Source organism: Balearica regulorum, chromosome 2 (assembly GCF_011004875.1).
Source record: "Balearica regulorum gibbericeps isolate bBalReg1 chromosome 2, bBalReg1.pri, whole genome shotgun sequence".
Lineage (NCBI taxonomy): Eukaryota > Metazoa > Chordata > Aves > Gruiformes > Gruidae > Balearica > Balearica regulorum.
The window spans coordinates 146,429,518-146,449,779 of NC_046185.1; the positions used below are offsets into that span (position 1 = coordinate 146,429,518).

At 36.1% G+C, this 20,262-nt stretch overlaps 1 protein-coding gene across 1 annotated transcript; it reads left to right on the forward strand.

The window, feature by feature from the left end:
* The first annotated feature begins 18 nt into the window (after positions 1-18).
* On the forward strand, positions 19-18,258 carry ARL5B (ARF like GTPase 5B). The gene is made up of 6 exons (XM_075746326.1): positions 19-187; positions 8,583-8,643; positions 9,840-9,987; positions 12,955-13,038; positions 14,731-14,882; positions 16,881-18,258. Exons 1-6 carry the CDS (start codon positions 142-144, stop codon positions 16,927-16,929), a joined length of 540 nt encoding a protein of 179 aa, XP_075602441.1. The 5' UTR covers positions 19-141; the 3' UTR covers positions 16,930-18,258.
* The last annotated feature ends 2,004 nt before the right edge of the window (positions 18,259-20,262 follow it).

Here is a 20,262-nt window from a genome sequence, read left to right on the forward strand (position 1 = left end):
GCAACGCCGTACGCCCACCCCCCCCTCCCCCGCCCCTTGCTCTGGGGCTGCTGCGGGCTGTGTCTGCCCGAAGGGAGCCGGCACCGACGCCTGGCTGAGCCCTGGGTGCTCTGGGGGCTCGGCGAGAAGCCGAGGCCAGGCATGGGCCTGATATTCGCCAAGCTGTGGAGTCTCTTCGGTAACCAAGGTGGGCGCGGGGGCTCGAGCCGGCCGCGGGGAGGTGGGGCGGGCGTCGCGCCAGTGGTGAGGGGGCGAGTGGAGCCCGCGGGGCTGAGGGGGCCGCGGGCAGCCGCCGGAGGTCGGAGGCTTGCTCTGGTAGCCGGGCTTCCCTGAGGGCGCGCCCAGGCGAAAGTTGTGCTTTTCTTTGTGCGGCGCCTCATGCTCGTAGCAGCTTTGTGTCTCTGGCTGAGGTGGTCCTCTCCGCTGCCCGTCCTCCCTGGCTGCTCCAAACACTCCGTTGACCCCGGGCAGCCCTCCATGCGGTGTGCTCCTGAGTTCCCATCGTGGTGAGTGCTCCTGCCTCTCAGGCGTGCTTTTACACCGTTGTAGCGGCTGAAGCTTCGATGGACGATGAAGGTCTTGTTTGTCTTTGCCGACCTTCTGTTTTTAAGTCGGAGTCTGCTATTAAAATCATACTACTTTTATCTTTAGTATCAAGAGGAAAGAATCCACCAAACTTGTTTTGGGGCCTTTGAGGGGCCCCAAAAGATCTGTTTGTGTTTTGGCAAAGGTGCTAGTTAAATACAGTTAGCGACCCGAGAAAAAACACTTCTCAAGCCAAGAATGAGAAGGTCCTAAGGGGATGGCTTTCCCTTCTCTCCTACCTGGTGCACCCAGCCCCGCAATAATGGCTCATGCTCTAATCCAGAGTTCAAAACTTGTGGCTGCCACCACCTTTAGCTCAGACAGTTATCATAAAAATAGAAAATTATGTTTTATCTATTAACTTACTTATTTTAATGAATCTTGTTTACCGAGCCTTCATCAGTTAGAAATTAAAATAGTCAAGGAATTTATTATTTCTATTGTTTTTCCTTGAGGCTTTGAGTTTGGAGCAGGCAAACTGATGTTAATGTTATTGTTCTCTCATCAGGTTTCCAAATGCATGCTTTGTTCCCACTTTAAAGTTATTAAAAATGTAGTTAAGCTTTATTGTGCAACACTTTGTTGCCAATACAATTTTGCAAGTTTTGGGAGGCAGGTACACCTGGTGTCCCTTGAATAGTCTTCTTACTGCACATGACCCATTCTAATTCTGTAAATACCAGAGTAAAGTCTCAGTGTGTGTACATATTAACATCTATGTATCAAAATGTGTTTTCATGGGATGGGAGTGGGAGGGAGATCCAGACCATTTATGTTTCCCCTGTATACACTATTCCACTGCATTATTCCTCAAGTCTTCTAACAGAGTTTTCTGAATTTGTTGTTGTTGATTTGAAGATTCTTACTTGTCTGAACTGGAAAATCCATTTGGTAAGATTCAAGGTTTCCCCTGTTCTCCAAAAAACTCTTAAGTACTGTCTTGGTTTTCATCAAATACTGCAATCTGTGACTCCTTTCCTTCCATGAAGGACTCTGAAGAGATGTCTATAAGCAGAGAACCGATCAGGAGATAGCATTGTGGCTTTTAGTGTTTATATGGTACCTTATGATGTAAATATTTATCTTTAGGAAGGAAGTCAGAGGTGCAGTTTCATTGCTTTGGTTTCTTTTTTTTTTGTTTATTAGTACATGACAACATTAGATAATGCTGATTCCATTTCATTAATGGAAAACACATCTATGTTACTGTATATTAATTTCTGAAAGTAAGGTTATTCTTCATACATTTAAAATGTTAATGAAAATTGGTATCACAGTTAAGATAGATGAAGCGGTACCATGAAATACTTACCATTTGGCTTTTATCCCAATGAGAGGTTTTTGGGGTGTGTTCTGATCTTGTTTTGTTGCTGGGGTTATTTCTTGGTTGTTTTGTTGGGGTGTTTTTGCCCCCTCTTCTTGTGGTGACCATAGAGAAGAGAGTGAGTTTCTTTTCATGGCCAAAATTGAAATTCTGCCCTAGAAAATAGTCTTCAAATATAAATTTTTGACCCATCTAGTGGGAAATTATTCCCTAATTATGTGACTATTTTCCTCTAAATAATATTATTAATAATAATAGAGGGTTGTGATTATTGAGTTGGTTTTGGTTGCTCTTCTAGTTTTGTCAAATCTAGACAATTTCATGGAGAATTCATAAGCTGTCACATGAAATTGTTTGTTGAGCAGACTGGCACAGTAGCATACACAATGATTTTGACAATCTACAGGGAATATTCCAAAGATGCAAATAAACCCCATGTGTGTGGAGCATATCATCAGTTCATCATGGCTAGTGTGGGTTGTGCTGATAGTCAGAAGCACTTGATACCAGCAAAATGAAAGGTTAAACAAAGCAAAGATTGAGAAAGTGCCATCTGTCTTCCATTGAGTACGGGGGAGGAGGTGTGCCTAAGTGCTAGAAGATACAGAACAGGAAATCGTTGGCACTTCACTCGACTATTAAACATGCACTACACTTTTGCTTTACATAAATGTAAATAATAACTGAGCTGAAAGGTATTTGATCAATAATGTCTGGACAACATTAAAGAAATACTTACTGGTGAGCTAATACTGTTAACTCACGAGAATATGATAACTAACATCTTAAAAATAAGCCCCATGCATTTTTTTGTGCCTCAGGGTTCAGTGCAGTTAGAGTAAATACATGATGTACAGAAAATTGAGTTCATTCAGAGTCACTTCTGCCTGGCAGGAAAAACTTGTAATGAAGGTACCTTAGATCCTACTAAAGCACCGAATGTCATTTTATTAATTTGTGCATCATCTTTACTACTCTGCAATTTGATTGCCTTATCTTTACCATGCGAAAGGATGATGAGGTACTGGTAGGAAGGTTGAGAGGCTTGACCTAATCTGTTTCCAAAGACATTCAGTGATAAGTGCCTGTTGATTAATGTTGTCTATTGACATCTTCCAGCAGCATTTCTAAGTATTTGTATTTAACTGTTTTAGCCCTGTGATTTGGGTAGCATCTGTGTGTTCCTACCAGGAAGTTGAATCTATCTGTCTGTTCTGTTTGAACTCGCTGTACATGCAGCAGAAATTGTTCCAGTTGGTTCAGCCCATTTTGATTACGGTTAGCCTGTTTTGGCAAACCCAGACTGGCTCATGGTGAAAATTGTAACAGTTAAAATAGTATTGCGTGGCTTTGACCTGTGATGGGAACCTTCAGCAGATGAAAGCCTTTAGCTCTTTTCCCTGCTCCCCTGGCAGAATGAACTTGCTTTTCCATTGCAGTGCACCATCTACTTGCCAAATCTGGTATTTGGGTATGAAACAAGAAAAGCTACAGTGCCGAGCAGTTCAAGGAAACTGGATGATGCCTGTGCTGATCTGTGAGTCAATGACTAAAGAAAGAAAAGAAGGCAAACAGTCTGCCCTGCGCACAGTCCGTCAGGGAATATCTATTTAGTTCTGTGGATATGTTTGGAAGGGTTCACAAGTTAAAGTTTGGCAGTAGTCTTTAAAAGATGGCTGTTTTTGTTTGGGGTGGTGGTAGTAGTGGACAAAACTATTCCAGGGCTTTATTTAATCTTCTTGTTTCTGGTTTCTGTGCCTTTTCAGGGCAGAGGTTAAAGCCTGAAGGAGGGAGGACAATAAGCATTTCTATATCTTTCAGCTCTCAATATATATTGTCTCTTAATCAAGTAGTAATTGAATGATGGAAACGGAAATACTTTACTTGCAAGCGAAACAATTGGCTTAAAAATAGACTTTTGTCTTTTTTTTTTCCCTAGGTGACTTAATGATGGCTTCCTGATTTTTTTTCCTTATTTATAAAATTCACAAAAAACCCCACTGCCTGAGTATTATTTTAATTTAAAATATTGTGCCCTGCAGCCATTTAAAGTCTAGTTACAAAGTGTCATAAATTCAGATTGAACTTATAGAGTCATAGAATAGTTTGGGTTGGAAGGGACCTCAAAGATCATCTAGTCCCAACCCCCTTGCCATGGGCAGGGACACCGTCCACTAGACCAGGTTGCCCAAAGCCTCATCCAATCTGGCCTTGAACACTGCCAGGGATGGGGCCTCTACAACCTCTCTGGGCAACCTGTTCCAGTGCCTCACCACTCTAACAGTAAAGAATTTCTTTCTAACATCTAATCTAAATCAACCCTCCTTCAGCTTAAACCCATTACCCCTTGTCCTGTCACTACACTCCCTCATAAACAGTCCCTCACCATCTTTCCTGTAGGCCCCCTTCAGGTACTGGTAAGCCGCAATTTGATCTCCCCCGAGCCTTCTTTTCTCCAGGCTGAACAGCTCCAACTCTCTCAGCCTGTCGAATTTTATGTTGAAAATAACTTTTTAAAGTATGTTTAAAAAAAAAAAAAAATCAGACTTCAAAAGTGGCTGGCTTAAGTTATGATTCAGTACTCAAATGGCACAGTTTTCTAAGCAACATGTAGTAGTATGAATAGATGGTGGAGCAACTAACTTATTGCCTATGTTAACACAAAGCTGATAAAACTTGTTTAGCTTATCATTCCATCAATATTATCAAGATTGTGCTTAATGAAACTGTAAGGAGAAAACAGAAGTGAATGTCAGCAACCCTGAGAAAGGCAACTATGAAAATTGTCAATGCCTTATTCCTTTGTGTGTGTGTGTCTGATTAGAGTTCTTTAAGAAGTTTGCAAATTTTTTTTTTTTTTTGAAAGATAGTTGTCTGCAGTCTTTCAGGTTGCTCAGAATAAATGCAATAGGTGTTAAAAAACTGCCGTAAGAAAAATAATGGTAAGCTCTAAGTCAAGGTGGTTGAACTTCTGTAACTCCACTTTACTTAAGCTTGCTGGCAGTTCCCAGACTGTAGAGTCAGGTTAGCAGAGAACATTATCTGGAAAACCAAATGGATTTTGGTTCCAGTGACTACTAAAGACTACTTTCTTGTAATCAAGTCTGGAAATACAAGATGTGTTTAAGCAGTTCTTTTGTGTTTAAAAGAAGACTCTAAGGCAGTTTTTACTGTGCAGAATGAATCCTTGAATTGAAATGTCTTTGGACTTCAGTAAAATGCTCTTCCTCCTGCCTCCTCTTTAGCAAACTTCTATCTGCATTCCATCTTCAGCCCTGAAACCTCCAAGACTGTTGTTGTTCAGAACTAGATGTGGGTTTTGTATTTCACAGCCTGAAAAATATTGGAAAGAGTACCAATATTCATTTTTTTCTTTCAAATATGTCAGAAGAGCCTTGCTAATCATTATTTAGAAATATTTTTTTTAAAAAAAAAATTTTGAAAATTAGAAAGAGGAAAGGGGAAAGTTGTGAAAATTGAATCTTCAGGTTTGTGTCCTTTTACCACAGAGGAATATAGAAGAGTAAGTGAAGAAAAGAGCATATTATGTCTTCTTTCTAACATCTGCAAAAGACTGTCTTCACTGTCCTGTTATTTTGTAATACTAGAGAGCCAGACTGTGGGGGGTTTTTTGTTTGGTTTGGTTTTGGGTTTTTTTAAGCAAATTATATTTTTTTAAACAGTCTGCCAGGAATGGTTGATATAGCAGCATTATTTGGATTCTTTTAAACAGTAGTCTCATACTGTCTTTCCCCCCAGCTGCGTATTCCTACTTTTCCTACTTATTTTTTCCCCTCTTTCTACCTGATTTATAAAGGCTCTGCTCTTCTGCTCTGGCAACTTTGTTATGGATTTTCTTCTTCCTTTGCCAAGAACACGGTGGACTGGGAAGATACTAATGAATACAACCCAAACTAAGTTTGAATACCAGCCACTGAAAGAGAGAAACTTGGGTTAGTCTGTAAGTACAGAACACACATATAAGCAAAAATCACTGCTTGTGGTTTACTCCATAATTATCCTTTCTCTTAAAGGTAGCATCTATCTTCTACTAGTTGCTCTTGTAAACAAATATTTGTCTTCATAAAATTTTATTCTGTCTTAGTTTGCCAGGTTTTAAGTTCACAAGTTTTTCCTCTAATGCACATATACAAGTAAAAATTCTGTGATCTAACCAAACTAGACAGAAATTCAACTTTTGAATGTGTTTGTAAGTGAATAGTTTTCCATTACCACAGATGACATTTCTGAAAGCAACTGCCATTAATAAAAGGTGGAAACTGCTATTTGTATGAGATGCTGATGCTTTCATCTTATTATCTTCATCCCCAAACCAACATTAATTAACACTTGTGTGACTTTCTTGTATGTGCTTATTCAGTTACTGTATAAAACACCATTTGACTATGGAGTAGCACAAATAAGCTGTGCCTTTTTTCCCCAATTAGTGTCGAACCATTCACACTTCAGTGACTTTCAAAAACAGTCATCTCAATGGGGATTTTTTTTTCATTACTTTAAGTAGCGTGATATTGTTTCATCCAACACTTTTCTCATTCGTTCCTAAGTAAGACTGAATCCTGATGTGAAAGTGGGAAAGAGCAATGTCATGCCTGACTGAAATTCTTTTTCTTTTTCTCCTTGAAAATCACTCCAACTGAGTGTCGTAAAAGTAAAGTCATCTTCTTCCAGACAATAGTTGACCATGTGGCTGTTTTGAAAACAGCAGAAGAATATTTCTGTGTTTGAACTGTGAAAGCCCTTTCAACTTAACTGAATTTGAAGAAGAGGTGGACAGTCTAGCTATGTGGCATGGTTTATTAGAGTTGAAAGCAGAGAGGATTTTGTACCATTTATGTATTGGGAAAGGTTTTTAATTACTGATGATGCTGCTTATGGGTTAAAAGTATTACTGGTTTTAAGGCCAGGAAAAGTTCTTTCCTAAGCATTTGTTGGCAGGATACAGTAGCAGGGGAACCGATACAAGGAAATACATTTCAAAATTTATTAGGGCCGTATTGCATGGCAAAACTTCTAAAAGTCCCAATGAAGAGACTGTTTTATTAAAATCACTTTCAGTATGAAAAGACCTAGGCTATTATATGTAAATAGATTTAGAAAAAAAAAACAAAAACAAAAAAAACCCCACCCCACTTCATTTCTTCCTTAGACCACCCACTTGCAGGTAAAAGAAGAAAACAATTTGATATTTATGGTAGATCTCCCGACCTTTTAGTAATTTGTTATAAGTCTTGTAGATAAAATGTGGTATTTTAGAGGAAATCTTTAAGCTGTGAACCATGTTTTGCTTTGGAATTAGTACCCTAGAATTTTAAATATTACCCCTTCAAAAGTGAGCCTGTTCACAGACTTTATATGCAAGTTTTACTTCTAGTATCTATTTGTAAATTCTCTGCTCTCAAGGGATCTGCTTTTTTGTCAGCAAACGAATCAGTATCTTCTAACTTCACACATGTATGAGAAGAACCACCATTCTAATCGGCTGTGCTGCTATATTGATTAACTACAGAGAAGCATATAAATTCTGGGGGTTTTTTTCTTGGTTTTGTTTGGTTTGGGGTTTTTCCCACTGTGCCTGGAAAAATAAGATTGCAGTATTTGGAAGATTGCTATTCTATCAGCTGGACTTTCCAGCAGGTTGAGGAAGGTGATCTTTCCCTTCTACTCGGCACTGGTGAGACCAGTTCAAAACTCTCAGTACGAGAGAGACGTGGACATACTGGAGAGAGTCTAGCGACGGGCCACAAGGATGATGAAGGGACTGGAGCATCTCTCACGTGAGGAAGGGCTGAGAGCTGGGACTGTTTAGCCTTGAGGAGAAAAGGCTCAGAGGGAATCTTGTTAATGTACATAAATACTTGAAGGGAGGGTGCAAAGAGGACAGAGCCAGGCTCTTCTCAGTGGTGCCCAGTGACAGGATCAGAGGCAATGGGCACCAACTGAAACACAGGAGGTTCCCTCTAAATGTAAGGAAAGGCTTTTCCACTGTGAGGGTGACTGAGCACTGGCACAGGCTGCCCAGGCAGGTTGTGGAGTCTCCATCCTTGCAGGTACGCAAAACCCATCTGGACATGGTCCTGGGCAACTGGCCCCTTGATTGAGCAAGGGGGTTGGACCAGATGACTTCCAGAAGTGTCTTCTAACCTCGTTCATTCTGTGACTTTTCAGTTCAGAAATTGCAATGTTGGATTTAGTGTGCTATTCAAAATACAGCTTCCTCTTAGTTTTTACTGCACGAATGATGGTGGTCCCTTAACAAATGGTTATTATTGAGCCTTGAATGTTAGGCTAATATTTTGTGCAGTCTTTGGATATTTGGTGATGTTCTTAAGATGATACACTGCTGTGAGTTACATTTTTTCATTGTAGTTTTCTGTCTAAAACTAGATATTTTTTTTTTAATGAAGTAATCATATTAGTAACGATTCCTTCACTGGAACACTTCCTAGTGACTTTTCCTAAAACTGTAGTCTCAAGAGAAGATGAGGCTTTGTGGATCTTTTTTTTTTCTGTCCTGAAGTCACCAGTAGTCTGTGTAAGCTATTGAAATAAGACAAACAAGCAGTTACTCCCTTCAGTAAAGTGATTAACCAGAATTATAATTATTGCTGTTTCCACTAATTTATTCTTGTCTTTTTTTATGTATATGCAGAACACAAAGTAATCATAGTAGGACTTGATAATGCTGGAAAGACTACTATTCTTTACCAGTTGTAAGTATATGAAATATTTTGGTTTTCTGTTTTCATTTTAGTATCTGTCACTGTTTAATCATTGAAAATTCAGCTTTGTAACCTGTTGGAATCTCTAGGTCCTCTAGATCATAGTTTGTACATTAATGGCATTAGTTGTTCTAAACAGAGTAAATATTTAAAGGGTAAGTGAAGGAACAGCAGTGTTATAAAACTGAACTGTAAATTGAAATAACTAAATTGTACATACAGGCACAAAGTGAACTGGAAATTCTTTTGCCGTCAAAGCCTGCAGAGAAGAAGGTGATTTCTAAATTAATGGAAATTCTAGCCACTCTGCAAAAATCCCTAAGTGTTTCCAAGTGTTCCTGATGCCAGTGTCTAAAATTTGTGATGGCGGATTTCTCAAAATAGTATTTAATCTTGCCTAGGTTCTACCATAAGTATTTTCAATAGCATCATTGCACCCAAATCTTGCCAGCATTACAAGAGTATCTATGATAAATTAAAAAATATTGGCAAGAACATAATTATTATTGTAATCGTGGAAAAGGAAGAGGGTGTAGCCAAATTACTATGCGTATATTTGCATATGAAGGCAGCAGAGGATGTTTTCCAGAAAACCTTTTTCCTAAGCACTTTGACAAAGCTTAAAGGTAGAACTGAGAAATTTTCAGCTATGTAAACAAACACTCCTTAGGAATTTGTTTTAATATTTAGCGACTAACTTGAGTGCTCTGAATAAAATTACATTCTGATGTATATTTTGCACAGTTTAGTGTTACTCTTGTTTGGGATCTTTATAGCAACTTCTACTTTGAAACAAATGTGTTTTAAGTGTCTGTTAAAGAGCATCCTTTAAAAAGAGAAGCCTCTTAAAATGCAGGTGCTTATCCGTTTGTTATAAGCCTTTTTTTGTTACTGATGTCTTTAACTATAGTCTCTGCTATAAAAGCACACTAGAACTTCTTTAACTACATTGTTTAATCCAAATTCAGATTGAGCTAATCTTTTTACTAAAAAACTGCTCTTAAATATTTGCTTTATTTCTATAAGAAATCAAAAGTATAGCTTTTTGAAATATGCCTAGGTTTTTAATCTTTTTTTCAGAGTTACACGTACTTACTTTTTCTACAGCACATTTGTTGTAACTGAGCTGTGACAAGCCTTGCGGATATTACTGGTTGGTCTTTATGGTGTGATACTGTTTCCTCTAGCTTAATGAATGAGGTGGTTCATACTTCCCCAACCATAGGAAGCAATGTAGAAGAAATAGTGGTGAAAAACACTCATTTCTTAATGTGGGATATTGGAGGACAAGAATCATTACGGTCATCATGGAATACCTATTATTCAAACACAGAGGTATGAGAATCTGTTTTGAAATCTTTAAATTCAATAAGTTTGATTGAAATTGTATTTATTTATTAGGAATATCAGTAGATTTTTATAAAGATTGCAGCTGTATTGTTTTTAAATCTTTTTGAGGAAAAACAAATCCAAAAAGTGTAAGGTGTCTCTGGTATGCAGCCAATTTTCTGGTAATATTTGAATTATTTTTCCTATATACTTTACAGTAATGTTGTTTAATCTGTGGTATAAACTGTGAAGAAGTTAGACTTTTTTCCTGGACAGCCAAATGATATCAAAATACATTTCAGATCAAACAGGTTTTTTGCATGTTTTTTTCAAGTGGGTTAAAAAATTTTGCAGTGTGCTTTGCAAATTTGTTGAGGATTTGCAGTGGTTTCTCTAACTTCTGTACATCTAGTCTGAAATGTTTCTGAGGTAACGATAGTTAAGGACGGGGAATGAAACTTTCTCTAGGCACAAATATTTAGAAAGCTCAACAGCCTGTGGCTTTTATCCAAAGAATAAAAGAAAGCGTAGCTATGCAGTACTCACGAGGTACGGGTACAACTACCATTGCTGGAAAGGTTGGAGTAGAACTCAGCAACAGTTGGCTTTTGGGGGTTTGGTTTTTATGCCAGTCTTTTTGATGCCAAAAATTCATCAACACAATATGCATATAAAATCTCTGTAGCCAAACTTTGAGATTTCTACATTGATGTAAAAGATTTTGGGCTTAATTTCTTACCATTTCTACTAAAAGTAGAGATCTCTTGTAGATACTACTCTTTATAGAAGAATTCCATCTTCCTGTAAAATGAATTTTTCTGCCTTGTGCCCCCCCCTTTGAGAGAGGGGAGATTAGAGTGATCCACCTCAGATGTTCAGAAACTTTTTATCTACTGAAAGCCTGGTGATGACATCTCAACCTTCATCTCCGGTATTTTAAACTTATTTTTAGTTTTATCTAGAAAAGTATGGCTACATCTAAGACACACATGAAGGTGAAGACACTTCTGTCAGCATTATCTGGTACATTAAGTTCTTGACATTTGTCCATTGAGAATCTTTGAATTTGGGCAGATGCATGTATTCGGTTTTTTTTTTGATCCTTTTGGGATGTTCTTCATCATATTTGGACTAGTAAGGGTTTAAAATCCAGTGCTTTGTAGCACTTGGAAAGAAGAACTTTCCCTTTAGAAGCTTTGTCTGCTGGAAACAGTTGAGGAAGAAAAGGGATCTGTTTAGTATGCTAATCCGAGCCTCCCTGATATGAATAATTCCTTTACTGTTCCTCCTCATCTGCTAGACATCTCACAACCACAGCAGCATTAAATTGACTTGTTTTTTCATACTTTGTGGTAATTTTCAATGGTTAATGAATCTCCTTAATTTTATAAGGCAAATTAATTTGGAGCATATGTTGGAGAATTATAGCAGTGACTTCTAATCCTCCTTTTTTGTAATTACATATCTTTTCTCTCTTTCTTTATCTGTAAATCAAAGCAATCTGAACAAAATTTTTGGAGTAATGTAAAAATCCCCCAAACAAGCTTTTCAGCGCGTACCTGTCTTAATTATTTTCAATTTAATATGGCTAATTCTGCAATTCTGTTTTAAGAGTCAGATTGTATTCTTACAGAATGGATGTTGAGACAGGCTTACAGAAACAAGATCTGGGGAGGAGAGGTAATGGGAGGGAGCTCTCATGGTTAAGTTATCAAGGGTGAGGGCAAACAGTTACTGTAAAAGAAAAGGGATGGAAAAGTATTCCCATCTTGACAGAAAAGTGATAAGAGTCTCTAGGTGAATGTCATCTGCTTGGTTTCCTCTCCAGTGTAGCATGTAAATTTTTTTTTTTTTTTTAATGGGATCTGTATAATTTTCATCAGAACATGCTTGATCTCCCTACTGGTTGTTCCCACCTATGATACTGTTAGGGCTGCTTGGAGTACACTCTGGGCAGGGCAAGTGTCAAATACTGGTCAGTTGTTATGGTTTGTGTACACACACCATTTGTGTGATGCTTACAAGCATGTATTTGAGTATTACCTACTGCATAATACCATGTCTTTTTCCCCTCTAGTGTAAGGCTATAAAATAGAAGGTACAAAACCAGGGGCAGAAAGAGTGAGGTAAAAGAGACTAATTTTCCTACCAGTGATAATTGCTTCCCATGGGAGACCTGATGTACCAGACCCCAGTGTCTCAGGATTCACAAGTGCACAACCATGAGAATAATGTGCCTAGCAGGAACAGTAAGGGTAAAATCACTGTTATAGCCACCTCCAAGTGCCTAGGTGTGAAAGGGTGCAAAGTTGTGAGGGGACAACTGCACAGGCCCTTTGCTTTGCAAAGGTTAAGGTGTTGTGCAATAACTTAATGCTAAGCCCTACAGGTACATAGCTTTCTGAGGTCTGATGCACTGATTTGAAATAACATTTATTGAGCTTTGTCAGGAAGATGACACTGAATTGCTAAAAATGCTTCTTTCAAAATAGGGAATTTAAATTTCAGTTTTATAGTTTTCTGAGTATGCAAGTATTAGTGGACAGTAATAGCTGTTTTCATTGGTAACTGTGTAGCAAGTTTGTCATCCACACTTTAAATATAATCCACTATCTGTAGGTGCATTTGGTACTTAAATCACTATTTTGCTTATAACGTAGGGCCTGAAAATCCACCAAGAAGATTTAACCATAAAGCATGAAAGTAGATCTTAATAGCAGTGCTGAAATGTACAAACACAATCTTTTTTTTCTTTTTTTCTTTCTTTCCCCAAAAAATTATACTCTTCATGTATGCTTCCCTGGGCTCTAGGAAAAGACTGTAACGGTAAACCTCTTGTTCTATTTTCTAGTGTGCTCCGAAAGTCTACGTCCCTCTTATATAGGAAGACTTGTGGTAGTGGTCTCTTGAAAACATGCTTTCTATAATTCATACTTTGTACTTACATGCTGTACTATTGTTTTTTTCCCTTAGTTCATCATTCTTGTTGTTGACAGCATTGATAGAGAGCGACTTTCAATTACAAAAGAAGAACTTTATAGAATGCTGGCTCATGAGGTATGGTGGGGAGTTGGGATAATAGTTTTCTTTTGCTGTGAACAGTCAAATAGCATTACATGCTTCCTATGTTAGCAAAAATACATACTGTCACACAAAAATTTGAGCCTAAATGTGCGTGCATGTTAGTTGCATTTTAAAACCATGTAAATTATAAATATACAGGCAAATTATTTTGACACAATCTTATAATAGGGCTTGATTGTAATCAAATCACTCTTTACTTCGCAAATGTTGCACTTGTAAAATATCTTAAACTTGGTATTAATTCAACTGGGTATTATTGTTCTCCAACACTAACTCTTATTTCTGTTAAATGCAAGAAACTTCTCGTTATATTTTTATTTTTTGAAAGTAGGCAATTCCATTTCTCTTTTGTTTTAATCTGGTTCCTTAAAATTAAGGAGCATATCTAATACTATGGATAAATTCGTTTCAGTTCAGTTTCCTTCTGAATTACTTTATAGTTTTACTATAATATGTTTAATTGAGGACTGTTCAACGTTGAGTCAGCTCCCTCAAACATCCTAAATTAACATGTACATTAAAGTTTTCTGTGATCACTGTCAAGCTAAATTAGGGCTGTTTTAAATCTAAGTATCTCCCTTCATTTTTGAAGGGAAAGGATTTTGTACAGTGCAAGTAATTCTGTGGAGTTCATTTCTCTGAGAGATTTGCATTATTTCAAATGAGTGAAGCTTTTACTTTCTAGTTAATATTAATGTAGTTTGAGTCTGGTAGTAAGGAGCAAATAAACCCCACCAAAAAAGGTGGAAAGATGACATTTTGTGGTGAATTTTTTCCCATGTAATTTATTGGTTTCCAGTGTTAAAAATTCTTATGAGACTGTGATCTACCATCTCTTGAAAACAGTTGGTAGGCCTAGACTGCACTACTCGTAGGAGTGAATTTTCAACTTTGGACCGTAAAGGTTTGGTTTTTTTTTTTTTCTCTTGATGGCGAAATAGTCTCAAAATTTAACATACATTTCAATGTGTTGAATGCTTTTAATTACAACTGTCAGCTTCCCAAGTATTGCATTTGTTTACCCTTCTGCACTCCTAAAACCATATATCCCACCCGGTTCTTGTCTCATTGCTCTGTGGAATCCTAATTTCCACACAGAAACAAAACAACTTTTTATTTTAGTTTTTACAGAAGCTGCTGCAGCATTATTTGAACTCCCTTTTTGGAACAATAGGATAAAACTTATAAGAATTTAGATAGCTTTCTTAAATTGTTACTGCTTTAATCATTACAGAACTTGTTTAATGAAGTTGAAAGTAACTTCAAGGGAATTATATCTAGCAGGTTTTTCCATTTGAATAGTATCTAATGTAGATTTTGGAATGTTTATCCAGTAATAATTCTGCATGTCTGGATGGTTTGGATCTTTATGAACTATGTTTTAACCAGACTTTAATTAGTTAACATATGAACATGTGGTCAACACCAAAAGGATAGTCGTATAATACATCATAATTTGATTCTCTGTGGTAGAGAACACTTCGGAAGAAATCGGTTTCTTCAGTCTTAATGTAATTAATTTTTAATGCAGTATGTCTATTAAAACTCTGTGCTGCTGTGTAATTGTAGATTATCTTGAATACAGTTCTTTTAAGAACTTCTAAAAGGCTATTGCATTAACTGTTCTTTATAATAACTGTTATGAATACTCTAAATCACTTCTAGGATTTACAGAAGGCTGCAGTTCTCATCTTTGCAAACAAGCAGGACATGAAAGGTTGCATGACAGCTGCTGAGATATCTACATACCTCACCCTTAGCTCCATAAAGGATCACCCATGGCACATTCAGTCTTGTTGTGCTTTGACAGGAGAAGGGTAAATGCTTATCGCTTAGTATAGTAATGTATGGTAAATGAGAATACTGATTTAGAAGCCTATTGACACCAATGTGGATTTCCTGAAAGAACATATTTTCTGACCTTTGCAGAGGGGTGCTTTGATTTTTTTTTTTTTCCATTTCTTTATTGAACCTTGTGGATTTTTTTTTTTTTTTCATAGCTTAAACTCCAAATTTGTATGAAAGTCTTTCGGCTTACTCTTAAAAAAAAAAAAAAAAAAGCCCAAAACCCCCCCAAATAAAACCCTAACAACATCACAAAAAAACCACCACCACCCCCAAATATGTAGCTCTTGGCATAATCATTTAGTGTCTGTGCACTACCCTCTCATTTTGTGTGTCTGTGTAGTTAAAGAAATAAGCTACTGTTGTCTTCCTTTACATTCAGATCTGCCATAAGCTTCTAAGGTGAGGTGGGGTTGGAGTGGTTTGGTTTTGGTTTTTTTTTTTATTGTTGTTGATTGGGGTTTTTTTATAAGCATTAAAACATAGTTTTGATTAAGAGGTAGATAGATCTGGCATAAAACAAAATTGTTACCAATATTAAATCTTTTATTTATATCTGGGTGACATCACTAATTTTGAAACTTTGTATACGTTATGCCAGCAATTACTAAAATGGAAAGCTGAGCTTTCCTTGGATCCTTTGTCTATAAAGATCAAAAAACGTTTTTGGATGCCTGTAACAAGATGGATAGTGTCTTGCTTACAGGATTTGAAGGGTGCTAATTTTTCATCTTGATTCTTAAAGCAGCCTTCTAATGTGTAATAGAGGGTTTTTTCAGCTGTGTTGTACCACCTTTATAGTGGTGGTCTTGTGACATCAAAAATAGTGAATCCAACTGAGTATTTGTGAAGTGAAAGCATCTTCCTCACATTAGAAGATACTTCATGCTACAATGGAGATGTCTTGTAGAGTGATTGGTAGCATTCAGTTCCTTAGGATGGGATGTGTTAGTGAAAACAAACTGGCTGTTTTCACTGAGTCTTTGAATTGTATTGTTTCATTCTAAGCGTTTACTCTACTTTTCTCCTACCAGTTTTGCCAAAGTCCCTTTTGAGTATTTACTTTATGTACTAACTTAAATCTTCAAATAAGTTGGCATTTGGAGGAAAGTAGGAATTAATGAATACGAACTTTAGCTTAGAAACACTGGCTATCATAGGCTGTTTCTTTCCTATTTAAAAATATGAGTAATTAGAATACTTAAAACTGTGACAATAGTGAGACCAATTCATAAAAAAATTTCCAGAGTTAGATCACTGAGCTGAATCTTCCTTGTGAAGGTCTGACAGAACTTTAGGAAGATTAGCCCCGTGAGTGAAGCTAGCTAAGTTAGCCTTTACCTTTATAAAGCATATCATAAAGATGTCATAAACTAGGTAACTGGATCCCTAGAACATCTAAGGAAAGCCTGTCTTCTGAAATGGAAGACTTTTAAATAGAGATGCAAATTGAGTGAGTAAGCAAATTAGATCCCACACAATCTTAGTGTTGAATATAAACATACTTTTAATTTTTTAATGGGATTTTGGAATTCTTGATACACTGCCTTTTCATGAACCAATTCAGTGTGGGTACCTGTCATTTGTCTTCTAGTATGAATGTGTAAAGGTCTAGCTTTCAAGTAAGCAGTCCTTCATGGGAAACCTGTATAAAAAGAAACCTATTTGGTTCCGTATTCTTATGAGTAAATATTTTAAGAATAGTGTCTTTTAGATTTACAAGGAAAAAAGTTGAAGGAGTGCCAAGCTTCAGTGTTTCATGTTCATGTCAGCATGTTTGACCATCTTCTTGTGGTTAAAGCCTAAGTAGATTTAGTTTAAAACACTATTTATTCTGTTCAAATTTCAATCCCAATTCCAGCTGATTTTACTTATTTTAAGTAGATATTTTTAAACATAAAAGCAAGTAGAAAATACTTTAAAGATGTTGGAATAGAACTAGTACCAATATAATATCTCTTATCTTTCAGATTATGCCAAGGGTTGGAGTGGATGACCTCCCGTATTGGAGTGAGATAGCTTTTTGGGGTTTTTTTGCTTTGTTTGTTTTTTTCCCAAAAGAAGAGACCTCTATTTATCCTGTGAACATGTACATTTCTCTGTGCTTCTGGCTGCTGAGGCAGTGACCATGTTTAATTTATATCAGCCAACCCCCAAGCTGTACTTGAATCAAGTGCAGTTGAACTGAAACACAAAGTATTTTCTTAACTTTTTTTAATACACTAATCTTCAACTGGATGAACATATGTGAATCTGTTTTTAAGCATTGAAATTCCTCTGAATATGTATTCTAACTTTTTCAATGATAGCTTTTTAAAAATCTGTTTTGTCATTGTCAATATTTCGTATTTCCTCTTTCTAAATACTTTATATAACTTAGTAACATAAATGAGCGCAGTTTGTTTAATAATGAAAAAGTAGCAAGTAGATTGACTTTACTCTGGCATAGCTTTAGCCTCTGAGGTTAACCATATCTCCAGCTGGGCTTCCTTGGAACATCAGTAGAGTTCTAGCCAGCATGGGAGTTAATAGTTATGAATGCAAATTTTTAAAAGCTGAACAAGTTAGTTATAGTTAATATTGTGGTGGCTTTTAACTTGGTATATAATCGAACTTCTGCCTTAAATTTATTTCATTCTCTGTTTCTCTGGTAAATAGTTCTAGGATATGATTCTTTTTCTTTTACTTGAAAATACATCTCTGTACAGTGGATAAAAATTCTGTTATGTGCTGGTTGAGTCATTTAGAACTTGAATACTTTTTTAAAAATAAACCTCTTGATAATTAAATTTGGAATCACGACAGGCAGTGTTATGTGTAGACTTGCTGTAATCTGTTAAAATTTTAAATACTGTATAGATGAGCCTTCCTCACCTTTTACTGAGAGTGCTATTTTCTAAATGAATGCAAAATCAAAAGGGAAGCTAGATTTATAAACAGAACAAAATCATGGTGCTGTATCTGTAGACTTCAGAATGAAGTTAATCTTGATGTGTATTTACCTACTATCAAATATGTTTTCAGATTCTGTTGCAGAGAAAATATTTTTCCTTAATTTTTGGTTTTAGTCTTATTTGCAGGAACAGAGAACTTTTTGATGGTGTTCGAGTTAGATTCTTACACCTGAAATTTAGGAACTGAAAGTTGAAAGAGTATTCGGCTTCCATTTGAAAAACAGGTGTTGAAAGATTGGACCTAGTAACTCCTAATTCAGTTTGAAGGGAATGAGGTTAGGTCTGTAAAGAAAATCTAAAGCTATGGATGAAGTTAATTGAGAACGTTAGATGCCAAAAAAACACCCAACCACCAAATGCCAAAAAAAAAAAAAAATCTGAGGGGAAAAAACCCCCCAAAAAAACAAAAAAACCCAACCAACCAAAAGCAATAGTGGACACCCAATTTTTAGTGAAATCCCAGCAGCAGTCAAGGATCTAACCAACATAAATGCTTGGTAAGCTTTCCAAAAGCACCGTTCTGCACTTTTGCATGCCTAAAAACCATGTGGAGTGTGGTTACTAGAATCATGCTAATTGACTGGAGTCCTTTAATGACGGAATCTTTTTGATAGATCTTGTTTTGATAATTCAAGCACACTGAGTTTTCTTCAATAAAATTAAGTTTTGTAAATGTCAATTTGATTCCATTTTTATTTGAACAAAGTGTAATGAAATTTTAAAAGTATCAGCAAATATATTGTCATAAGTGTTAAAAAGAAGACTTTGAATACGTGTGGAATCAGTGATTGGTTGAATGAAGTTATAGTACTGCTGGTTAGCAAAAGTCACATTTAGGAGAAAGACTATGTTGAGTGTCAAGTCAAAATACTCAGAAAATAATTTACATCAGTGAAAAGTAGTTCTTACAGAAAAAAGAGGAATGCAAGACAAGATTAAAATCTGATACTAAAGCTTCTTGCTCTGATGTTCATGCTAACAACTGTTCTAATGTGTGAAAATAAGATTTGTTTTGTTCTTAGGGAAGCAAATTATAAATGAAAACAATAAAATGATACTGTGAATGAGCTTTCTTGTTTGGTCACTTAATTTGAGTTTGCAATTTAGATTTATTTTCATGTTTATTTTTATGTAATTCAGAATGTAGTCCTGAATATTTATAAAAAGCACTATATGGATTGTTGGGTTTTTAAAAAAAAAAACACCACAACATGATTTTATATTTAACACTTTGCAGGTAAAACCATTTGTAAATATATAGTTTGATTACTAAATCCAGTGTCACCTGAGATAATACATCTAACTTTGATTAGGAGGAAATGGTCATATTGTAGACCTTAGAATATCAGAATAATGAAACTTTTCTTTTAATTCCTTAACACTTAAGACTTTGAGAACCTTTACAGAAGGAAACATTCTTGACAATAGCTGTGATTTTGATCACCTTAATACACTTTCTACAACAGTTTTTTATATTTATTGGTTTGTTCACAGCATTTATGCTGTGGCTTGGTTTTGGTTTGTTTTTTCTTTTTTTAAAAAGGCTTGGTGTGGAATCTTGCGGGGTTTATTTTTAATCATCTTCGAACCCTGTTAAACTAAAGGTTTGATTAAAATAAATTTTACAATGGGATGCTTTAGAACACTGTATGTGTCTTTGCACTGCCAAACACGGCATTATTTTTGTTAATCTGTATGTAGTAAATATTTTGGAGGTAGGTTTTGCACTTTGAAAATATCCTGCATTTAATATACTGTTCACAAAGAATATTTAATCAGCTTCTTGGAGGAAATTAGAAATGTAAGGGAACATTTAAAACTATTCTCAAGTAAAAGATCACAAAGATTTTTCTCCTAAATATTCTGTATTTTGAGTAAAATGGACTACTGTAATAAAGTAATTGATATGCATGTTATAGTCTAATTTATAAAATTAGACCCATTGTGTTAAAATAATGCATCATATTATGAAAAATAGTTCTAATTTGCGTAGCAGCCTCTATGAGCATGCACCTTTAATCAATTTTTGTCGTGCTTGGGTGAGGTTGGCAGGATCTGCCTTTTGAAAGTAGTCTTTGTAGACTTCTAAGCTGTCTTGCGTAATTGAATTTGCTTAGTTTATTTAAAGTGGAATTAAGTTTTACAGTAAGATTTTCCTTTCCCCAATTTGTTCACCTGTAAGCTAACTCTTGTTACTAAGCAGATCCAGTAGTAATTTTAATGTTTCCCTCCCTCTTAATAATTTTAAAACTAAATAAAGCTTTATTGCATGAATAAGTACTAGAAAAAATAAGGTGGCTAACTTGAGTAGTGAGTGTACTATCCTCTCTGTCTTTTTTGTCCAGCGAACTTTTATCAGCTTTAATAATATGTGGTAAGTAAAAACTTTTTACTAAGG